This window comes from Protopterus annectens, chromosome 3.part1, assembly GCF_019279795.1.
Source record: "Protopterus annectens isolate FY-2018-M chromosome 3.part1, PAN1.0, whole genome shotgun sequence".
Taxonomy (NCBI): Eukaryota; Metazoa; Chordata; order Ceratodontiformes; family Protopteridae; genus Protopterus; species Protopterus annectens.
This window is the reverse complement of record NC_056732.1, coordinates 951991170-952002907: the sequence shown is the minus strand read 5'-3', so window position 1 is coordinate 952002907 and position 11738 is coordinate 951991170. Positions and strand designations below refer to the sequence as shown.

At 35.6% G+C, this 11738-nt stretch overlaps 1 protein-coding gene across 1 annotated transcript in view; it reads left to right on the top strand.

The window, feature by feature from the left end:
- Positions 1-1335: 1335 nt before the first annotated feature.
- The window catches only part of RTTN (rotatin), a 3641098-nt gene continuing 3630695 nt past the window's right edge, over positions 1336-11738 (top strand). The window contains exon 1 of the mRNA XM_044067142.1: positions 1336-1675. Coding sequence (XP_043923077.1) covers positions 1645-1675 — 31 coding nt within the window. The 5' untranslated portion in view covers positions 1336-1644. The remainder of the gene's footprint in view (positions 1676-11738) is intronic.

Sequence of the window (11738 nt, the reverse complement as noted above, 5' to 3'; positions counted from 1 at the left end):
CTTAGGGTTACCACCTGTCCCTCTTTGCAAGGGAGAGTCACACTTTGGGCAGTTGTGTCCTGCAAAAAAAAAAAACTAAAAAATGTCAAATGTCCTGAGATTTTGAGACAAAATATATTTCTTAAGTTTTCTTTAATAGTTGCATGAAGCAGTTATTTTGTATCTGAAATACATACATATTATGTGAAATAGCATAAGCAATGCAAATGCTACAAAAATAAGCTTTTATTTGGGAAAAAAGTGACCCTCTCTCCTTTGCACTGGCTGTGGCCCGTGGACATGTTCTGTCCTGCAAAATCTCACATTCCCACAAAAAATGTCCCACTTTGGGCATTTGAAAAGGTGGCAACCCTATACTACCTGTCTATTAATATTGTTATGTTTCACTGTATCTGTTTTCACATAGGGTTGCCACCTTTTCAAATGGGCAAAGTGGGACATTTTTGGTACACACATCAGATTTCAAAGGCCGACACATACCCACGGTCAGTACAAAAGTTAGAACTTAAATTTCTTGCCTAAATAAAAGCTTAATCTTGTAGCATTTTAGTTGCTTATTCTGTTTCTTATAACATTTAGGTATTTTAGATACAGAATAACTGTTTTATGCAACTATTACATAAAATATAGGAAATAATTTTGTCCTAAAATCTCAGGACATTTGCCATTTTTACATTTTTTTGTCAGGACACAACTGCCCAAAGAGGGACTGTCCCTCGCAAAGTGGGACAGGTGGTAAGCCTATTTTCACAAAACAAAAAAAAAAAAAAAGAAAAGAAAAAGAAATAAACAGATTGTATACAAAAAGAAAAAGTTAGGTTACACCCGTTTATATAACAGACTCCCAAGATTACAGATGCACCCACAGCCCTCGACCAATCAATGACACTTTGAGTACTAGTTCTAGTAACCTGAGACACTGACAAAATAAGACGACATAAATGGATGTACACTTTATGAAGTGAAAGAATTTTATAACTGTAATCATTGTCCTTATTTATTAAGCGTAATTCACCACCTTTTCTCCCAAGTCATTAGGGTTAGACGGGATTAAGAAGGACAGAGCTAAAATCTGAGTCAGAATCATAAAGAGTTGAGAGATATTCAAGCACCACTGTTTAACAGTATTGCATCCATCTCTGAGAAGTCCCGCTTATACTTAATCTGCAGGCGCGCTGATCACCAGACGGCGCGAAAATGCCGCTACCACGGTTCTTTTTGGTAACTATAGTGCAGCACTGGCATGTATTATATTTGTGTGCAACACTTGAATGTTTCGGGTTCCGGTATAATGTTGTCGGTTTAATTTTTGACGTTCCTCTTTTATTTACATGCTTTGTTGTTCATTCTTGGGAATCTGTTAACATATTAGCAATATGTTTAACAACTGAGAAATCAGTTCTCAAGTATAGCACATTTACAAGGATGAGAATTAAGTCTGAATTGGGTTTATTACAACAATGCGACAGATGATTTTGAAGCTTGGTTAACCTCGTTTGCTGTCTGTTTTGTCGGAAGAGTATGAATGTAGGACCGAGCGCGTCAGTTGAAACAGCTCCTGTGAGGGGGATTTGAGCACCTTTCGTATTACAGGCTCCAGTTATACTATATATCTCTCAAGTATTCGTGGTTATTAGATTAGCAATGGATATACCTACTCTTTTGAAAAAACTAGGTATTTGTTTAAGAATATATTCGCCCTTTATTTTCTGTTTTGCTGTGCAATGTCCAGCTTGAGACAGTTCTGTTATCGATGATAACTTATTTAATAATCATTTTTACTTGCAGTGGTTGGTGGAACGCTTCAGTGCTTTCTTGTCAACTGTATACATTTTGGGCAGGTTATGAAATGATGGCTGTTAAGTAGCTACTGACACAATACGTTCATTCGTTTTAATGTTCTTACAGCGTGCATAATGCTTATTAGTTTGGCAGGCGTTTTGTTTACTAGTTTGACAGACATCAGCATCTTACTTGCTACTGTTTATCTCGTGTAGAGTATTTTGATTGTTGTCATAGACTGTTACTTTTGAGTTTTGTGTTAGAGTTTGTCTTGGTATGAGAGTGCCACAATAGTGACTAATGTGTAGTTGTATAAGACAGAGGCAGTGTTGTTTTAGTCTAGCTTTTCTGTGAATGCAATGTTTAGGCATGCTAGCGTTTAACTTAGAGTAGGTGTTTTATTAAGCATATTGTTACAGAATGTTTAATGTGTTTTATATTACTCTTCCCCTTCAAATTGTTATATTATTTTTTTTAAATCTTACTTCCTTTGCTATATCCTACAAAACAGCTTTCCATCTGCCTGACTTCACTTTTATATTTACATTGCTTCCCACCCCTTGTTAACCTGTGGCAATCTGTTTTCATTACCTGCGCAGCTCTATACTTTTATTGTATGATTATTTAATTAATATTCTTTATTTGGCGCATTTGGACTTCCCTTATGGATTGTCAGATTGTGATGTGTTGCACCACCCCTTCTGTCACATACACTGCAGTGATGTTTTTGCCCACTTAAAGGGCAACTGTTTGCTACAGTACTTGTAGTTGTAAAAGTGTGCAAAAAGTGCTTTTACATTTACAAGTTTCACAGGTTTTGTTTCAACAAGCATTTTCTGAACAGTTGTAAGTACGAAACTCTAAAGTCTAGTATTATTGTTCGACTTGATTTAATCATCACTGACTTATTAGAAAATAATGCAGGGGGTACTAAAACTGTCAATTCTTCCACTAAATCATTTACTTTTGCCTTAATTGGTGTCCACCATTATTCATCAGTCCATATGCTGCAGTCGTTAAATGATCAGTCAGATACTGTCTTCCTACACCCCTCTAACCTTAAAGCTAATACAGATATGTAAGATCACCGGCTGCCCCTATCACAACTGTCAGTGCAGTGTAAAACTCTTAACAATGCATGCCCACTGCCTGCATGACCTGAGGAAGGTGAATCACAATGTAAAATGTCACCCTTTCTTTATGTATGTTTGTTTACTGGGGCAGTGCACTAGGAGTAATGACCAATTTCAGGCTCAGCTCAGGTTGCTATAATACAGTCAGGTTACATCAAGTATATGCAAATGTACAGCATGCATAAATTGTAAGTGTTGATTTATACACAGTATAAATACAGTGGAGAAAATGCAGCCAGGATTGCCAACTCCTTGTTTTCTAAGCTGCCTTGATTTGGATGTTTATGTCTTGAGGGTGAGGCATAGCAATTGTTCCAACAAATTTGATTAAAACAATACATTTCTAGTTTTCTCTAAATTTTGGAGAATGATGGGGTACTTGTGCACTGAAAATAAATACTATGTTTGGAACACTTGTGATACAAAACAATAATAACTTAAATTGTAAATCAGAGGATTTTTAAATTTTTCATAAAATGAAAATGTGTGTGTATATTGATTGGCATGGTTTGTTCTGGAAAATCTCATGTTTCAGCAAGAAGTATCCCACTTTAACCATCTGAAAGGTAGCAACCCATTGCAAGCCTTGCCCTTGCTCTTATTAGTGTTATCAACCTATGGACTGAAATATGTGAGCATTAGCTGCTGAATAGTCTTGCTTTATTAGCCTGCTCTATTGGCCTTCTATAAGAATTATTTCACACAATTTATTATGAAGCATGAATTTCACCTGGAAGATTGTAATGTCCTTTTTATTAAAGTATAAAGTTAAACATATACTTTATTTATTTGTTAATGTTTTCATTTGGTTGCAGATAATTTTGCTTGTCTTTTCAAACCTTTTTCAGAATTTTTTTTGTATACGTTTATTGACTGGGTAAGTCCACTGGATACAGCTGTCCCTTTTCAGCAGTGACCTGGGAGCACGGTCTGGTTAAATGACTTGCTCAGAGTCCTACAATAGGCAAGTGGAGGTGGAAGAAATCAAACCCTATGCCACTTGATTACAGCAAGTAGCTTATCTCATTCAAGACTGTAGTGTCTTTTTGTATACCTTCAGTTCACACGGCTTCTTTAACTACACAACTTACCAACTAATAATAAACATTATTAGAAAGTGTAATGGATTATTAACAAAACAGCACCAAGATTGTTAGTTTAGGATGTCATGCAGCAGAGAAATTAATCACTGTTGCTTATTATTCACATGTTCATATTTTCATACCTGAGATCCCTTCATGACATTGAAGGATATGGTGTGATATGCCATGGTGGGAGACAGGGAAATTCATTGTCCATGTCTTTTTATATTGCACCGTACCTGAGATATTGTTAGTTGTTTGTTAGTAATTATGGAAATAACATTTCCATATGTACTTAATATTTCAAAAAACAAGTGACTTTCAAAACTGTTGCATGACATCAGGTGAAACCTCACATGTTGAAGAATTATTTCAAATTTGCACTGCCAAATTACACATTTTGAGCAATATACAGTGTTACTTATATAGATAATTAAGCATGTTTTGCATTTCTGTAAATATCTCAAACAAGCACTCATAGATGAATTTCTTGTTGTCATATAAAAGCTTATGTCTGGTTAACAAAAATGTTCTAACAGAGTATGTCTGGGTTGCACAGTCGCCAAGGTATGACAATTTGTGAAAGTATAACAGAAATATAATTTTAAGTTTGTGTACATTATAATATAGTATTTATGGAAAAACTTTAAATCCACTGACTGTTTTCACTGTAAACAGAACTACTTACTGATATAACATTGTTATTTGTACTCTTTATATACATTTAGTTATTCACAAACTATTTACATGCATTTATCTAATAAATCAAATGCAGTAGCTCCTAAGATTTTGTCTGACAGCATGATTTCATAGACACTAAAACTTCATTGAAAACAGTCAGTTAAGAGCTTTTATCCATAAAATCAGGACTTTCCCCATAACTATTCAAAGCGATTTAACTAGATGTTAACCACCAATCATAACAAACAGGAAGTAGTTGACATGAATAAATTAATTAAAAGACACATCACTGAAGTAAACATTTTGGTGTAAAAACTCACTTGTGCCACGAATAATAAACACTTACAAAAATAGTTAATTCCCTAAAAATGTTAAAATAAACTGTTATATTTTTTATATTTTTATAACAAAGTTTAGCAGCCCTCTTTTTAACACTGGAACTATGGAAAATTACCCATTAGTGATGATGATATTTTGAGCATTTAAATGGAATAGTCAGAGCAATTCCTTATATTCTAAAGAATTCTTCCAAGCATCCCCTGTAAGTTCACATGCCACTATTTCCAAAATGCCGAACGTAATTTTCTGAAAATTGTGACAGGTTAGAGAATGTCTCAATAAAGCATTATTGTCATGCAGGTGTTCATATATTCCCTTTGATTTTTTTTTTGTACAGCCCTCATCTCCAAGTACCCAATATTTTCAGTATTCTGAAAGTTAATTAAGATATTTTTGCATCCACCTTTTAGGCCAATTATATCAGCTCAGTACTCAAAGACGCACTCTTTTTGGCCACCTTTGTTGATACTTTTAAAACCTGCCTGCAGTGACATTCCGCATATATTACGGGATTTGTGAGATTTTTTTAAATGGACTACATAATGACCTTTGGGATTCTAATATGATATTTTTAACTACAGTTGTTGTGGATTTGTTTCACATCATACCCCAAAATATGGAGTTAAAATATTTTCATGATGCCTTTTTTAAGGTTAACATTTTATCAAGTAATGAAATTTGTGTTGTGGAGCATTTAATGGCACTTGTTTTGGAAAACATTTTTCTATTTTTTGAGAGGGAGTTTTATAGACATAGGAAGGGTGTGGCCATGGGGGCAACATGTGGTCCCATATGTGCTAATTTAGTTATGAAAACCTGGGAAAAGAAATGTGTTTTTTCTAGCAGTTTCTTTTCATGTTGAAAACTATATGTACATTTTTTGGATGATATTTTTATTTTAGTGGGTTTATCTTGAAAATTAAGAATTTTATTTCTTACATGAATGAGTTAACAAGCTTTTTACATTTTACATATGTAGTTAATCACAACGCTACCCATTATCTAGGTGTTATGATTATTAAGAATGATTAGTTTTTAATCTGTTTACAGGAAACCAACCTTTAATAATTCATACTTTCATTTTAAACATGCCCACCCTTATCACCAAAAACTTAGCTTGGTAAAAGGACAGGCTGTAAGATTTTCATGTATGATATCTAATAATTCAGTATTTTTAGAAGAACTTAAACTTAGACATGCTACTAAAGAGAGGCTATGCTATAAAACTAATTAATGACACTTTTCAGTACATTATTGACCATCGCCAAGTGAGGTATATGCCTCTTCTTGGAAGTCCCAGTGATTCTAGTAGTAACTTTTTCAAATCAGATAATTTTAAAAATCATTTCACACCTGCCATGGTTTTGGTTCATGGAGATGATACTAACAAATTCTAGGATATTATTAACTTAAACTGAAGGAGTTTTAGAGCAAATTCATCTATTTTTAACAAACTAGGGGCTAGAGCACACCTTATAAAATAAGATTTATAGTAATTTTAACAAATAATTGAGCACTGTCATGATAACAATAGATATAATGTATGAGTCCCTCTTATATTAAAATGTGCATGTGGCCAATATAATTACATTATTGATTCTGAAATGTGTATTCTAGAAAATAATTCTAAGGTCCTCTTTCAGAGTGGAACTGTCTTCCAAAGGCTTAGTTTATTTAGCTAAATGCACATCCTGTCCTGCCTTTTATGTAGGGAAAACCGAACTCCCCCTAAAAAGAGAAAATATGAAAATCTGCATGACATTAAAAAAGCTAAGGACAATAATGCTTCATTCCAACATTCTCTAGCTTTTCACAATTTTGAGAAATTTGTGTTTGGCATTTTGAAAATAGTTACCTGCGAAACTAGAGGGGATGCTTGGGAGAATTCTTTAGAATATAAGGAATTGCTTTGGCAATTTCGTTTAAATGTTCACAATAATCCTGACATATTAATGGGTACATTTCCATAACTCCAGTGTTAAAAAAGATGGTTGCTAAACTTTGATAAGCACTTACATTTTGTTATATTTTGACATATTTAGGGTATTTATAGCTTTTGTAAGTGTTCATTATTTGTGGCACAAGGGAGTTTTTATACCAATTTTTACTTCAGTGATATGTGTTCTAATGAATTTTAGTTTATTCATATGAACTACTTCCTGTTCGTTATGATTGGTGGTTAACATCTACTTAAACCTTTGGTTGCATTGGTTTGATCAGTTCTGAGGAAGTCCTGATTTTATGGACAAAAAGTTTTAGTGCCTGTGAGAGTGTGCTGTCAGCCTCGTTCTTAGGAGCTACTGCATTTGATTTATTAGTTGCATGTATTCACAGTAGTTTTGTTCCTGTTTCTTGTGGTTACCATTTATTTACTTTTATGCTTTTTAAGTTTATTTTTCAGGAAATGCTCTGGAATGCAAGATGTGTGTAGGCTGCTAGAGCTGTGCCATTCCACACCACATAGCTGTTAATGAGTTAATAACATTTTGGAGCCCTAATCTTCTGCCCTAACTACTAGTATAACTTGAGTGACTTGACTCAGAAACACATAGATAAATGATTTAAATACAAATGTTATACAGTAAGAGAGCAGATGCGAGTAAGTCTTCTAACGTTACTGTGGGGCTTGGGTATTTTAAGTGTTTTTTATGATAATGTCTCAGTAGACTTAATACTAAGATTGAGCACAAGAAACCTACAAGAAGTGAATGGTAGTTTTCAGGATGAAATGACTTGTCTGACTGGCTAAATTATTTTAGTTTTAATTCTTTTGGTAGAATGTACAAGGGGTTGATGTATTTTTGGAAGGTTTTTTGGATGTAGCAGGAATTGGGGAACTTGTTTACTGTATAGGTGTTTTGTTTAAGGGTGGTGCACTTGACTTTGAAGAGTACAGAGTTTAGTGCTGACTCTGTGGAAGAGAGGGATGGAGCCCTAACTGTATTTCTGATTATCCTCATTCCAGTAGTCAGCCTGGGTTTAAAAATTGCTGATCTCTCTGTGTGATAAGAATGAGCTTCTGATACCCTAGTACTACTCATGGAGAGGATGGACATGGGTCTTACTGCTTAGGCCATTAGCTATGTTGAAAAATAGCATTTGACTGGCGGAAGTTTGCGCCCCATTTCTGACACTGCACCACCTCAGCTGTGCACTCATTGTCTGCCAAGTAGAGGAGAGTAGGATAGTAAGGAAAAATCAATGAACCTGTAAAGATTTGCTGCAGGTTTGCATCATCTAGAAGTAATTGTTTATGCTGATGATTGCTGCTTGCTAAAAGAAGGCAAAGATTTTAATCAAATTCAGCATGATATTTAGGCAGATTTTGCCATTATCTTCATTTGATTCCTTTGACAACAACTTTCAAGTAAACATCTCTAAAATGTCATTATTGTTTTATACCTCAGAAAGGTTATTATCACATATGCTGTATAACATTTGTTATCCCTAAACAAACCAAATCATATCTGGTATCTATGACTGTTCTGGTTTCACACTTGATTCTGTACTTCCTTTGCCTATAGATATCACTGTAGAAAAGTTTCTTACACAAATGAAGCATGCCTATAAACTTGTTTTCACTTTTTTCAAACCTGATACTAGACCTATAACAGAAGCATATTAATTGCAAAACTCAAGTGCTGTTGCCTAACTGTGAAATCTCAAACCATGCTTTCTGTAAAAATCACCCTCCATAAAATGCTTTCTGTACAAACCACTGTCCGTAAAATGTGTAGCTTTATCATACTAACCAAATGTAGAACACCTCATTCTATTCTCCTTAGTATTATCGCTGTAAGTGTGTCCATCTTTTTCTTAAAATTGCAAACTGTTATGTTGTAAATTCTATCAACTTGTATTGGACAAACTAAATGCAACCATCCAACATTACTCGGGTATGTTAAAGATCTCAAGCAGATATTCCCTATATCCATCCATCCATAACCCCTTTTCCCATTTTGCATATGGGGTCGGGATGTCACTTCACCAGTGACAATCATATCAAACAAAGGTTTACACCACTGGGTGGCTAACCCTGCCACGGTAGTTCATTCATACCACTCACTCGCACACACATTCTCACCTACAGCCAATTTAGAGTGTCCAGTCCGTCTGCTGCATGTCTTTGGAATGTAAGAGGAAACCGGAGCACCCGGAGGAAACCCATATGACTGCAGGGAGGACATGCAGACTCCGCACAGAAGGCATCCTAGCTGAGAATTGAACCGGAGGACCTTTTGCTGTGAGGCAACAACACTAACTGCTTTGACATTCCCTTTATAGACCTCATTTATGCTTCTCTGTCCTTGAGTTTGCCTTTGCAAATGTAGTCTCAGTAGTCTGGAATACTATTCCCTAGGTTACTGAATCCCCTTTCTGTCTTATCTTCCTTTCATAACCTTACTTTTTTAGGCATTGCAAGTCGACATTCATAATTGATTCAGAGCCTTAAAGGGACAGTCTCAGAGATTTTTTGTTTTGATTCTGTTTATATTTTCAGTCCACCTTTCTGAGTATGTCCCAACTTTGGCTGTGGGGTTGGGATAGGGCACTTACAGGAAGTTTCAAAAGGTTTCAGCCATATTCCATCTCAAATTGCAGTTGTACTCACAACAGCTTTCTCTGAATCATTACTTACTTTTCTCTGAGGATAAAAAGCACAAGTGAAACTACCCTTTCTGGAATGTTATGGGCTGACTTGCTACTGCCTTGCAAGACTGCATATGAACATTGCAGAGCTAAAACATTAGTAAATAGAGTTTTCTGCTCATTTCATTTCATATTTTATTTTGCACTGATTTCTGAATGTTAGCTAAGTGCAATGATTTTGCAACATGATTGCCACTAGCTCTGTAGAAAGCATATGAATGATGCAAGACACACAGTAGTAGATACAGTCTTCCCTTTTTTCATGCTATATTGTTTTTACTCTCTAAATACTTGCCAACTGTAATGGCTTTCTGACATGCTGGTGTCTCTGTAAAAAGCACATCTTCATTTTCTAGTCTAAAGTGCTGATTTTTAAATACTAATGAAGTGCCCTGAACTTTATGATCTGGCTGCTTCTAATTCTGTAAAAGTAAGAGTTATGATCTGGCTGCTTCTAATTCTGTAAAAGTTAGAGTGATGCAAGTTTTAATATTAGTAGACTTTCTCGTCTATTTCTTAGTTTCATATTTTATTTTGTACTGACTTCTGTCTACTAGCCAAGTGCATTTCTTAGTATGCCTGCTGCTTCTTTGTGCGTTAATGCATTGTACAATATGTTCTTCAGCACTTTTCTTTCTCTTTTTACTTTACAATTGTATGCATTTGTGTCTGGTCCCACAGTGGTTACCTGTAAACAAATAACTGAAAACGTACCGTGTATGCTTTTGGTCAATGTTCCTTCTGTTTGCAGTCCCTGATGACTGATTCCTAGTCTGACTACCATTCATCCTATATTATGCCCGCCTCTACACTCCAGACTCGCTAGACAATAAAAGACAGACTTTCTCGCATTCCAGAATTTTCAAACTTCCACTATTAGAAAACTATTACTTAAGCTGGAGCCAACAACTTTAGTTACTGATACCCTGCTAGCTGAATATTTAAAGTTGGCGGCAGATGCCCTGGCCTTCCCCATCTTCATACTAATTAATTATTGTACAATCAGAAACTATATATTTGACATCTTGAAAGCATCTCCTATTATCCCATTGCATAAAGGTGGTAACTCAACTGATTTTTTCAAATCACAGACCTATTGCCGTCCCAGCACTACTATCAAATATCTGTGAAAAATGTACCTACATCCAGCTCACTAACCACCTGACTAATTACAACCTTCTGTTGAAATTTAACATGGCTTTCATCCTAGTCACAGCAGTACAACAGCTCTACTTAGCTTCACTAACAACATACATCAAAACGGAAATAAAAGTTGTTGTGTCTTTCGGCTTTTCCTGGTTAGGGGTCGCCACAGCAGAACTCTGGTCCACTAATGATTGGCAGTAGATTTTTGCGTGCCGAGTTGCTAGCTCTGACACACAACCTTCAACGAAAGTACACCCATTCACACATGTCTCCACACAGAAGACGCTCTAGCTGAGAATCGAACAGGGCAACGTCTTACTGTGAGGCGACAATGCTACCGCAGCACCACCACCGCAGTCAAAAACAGAAATAAAGGTAACGTGGTTTAATCTCTGCCCATTTGTCTATCTAAAGCCTTAGACACAATATCACATCAAAAACTCTTCATAGAATTCTCATCCCTTGTCTGGGAATTGAATGAGAGATAAAACAATGAAAAAGCAGTGCAACAAAATTACAATCCCTTGAATCACTACCATACATATTCAAACTGTGGTTATATCCACACTAATGAATGAATATCATATCTGTCAAGTTCTGTCTACAAGTTACATAAACACAAGAAAGCCACCAACAACTGTGTCTTCCACTGCTTAGGCTGTTTGTTCCTGACTCTTACTTTGTACTATGTAACTGAAGAGTTTGAGAAATGCTGAGACCTGAAGTGACACCTCTATGCAACTAGGCTAACTGATTCTGGTAGATGATGTTAATTTTAGATTATGCCACTAGGTACTGAAATGTCCTCAGCCAGGCAAGTACATTTAGTGTGTCTGCTTAAAACTGTTTACGGCTAATAGCTCCTATGATAAGTTGCCTGCTATTGCTTCTATGTTATGTGCAGCATATACGTTTAGAACCTCAT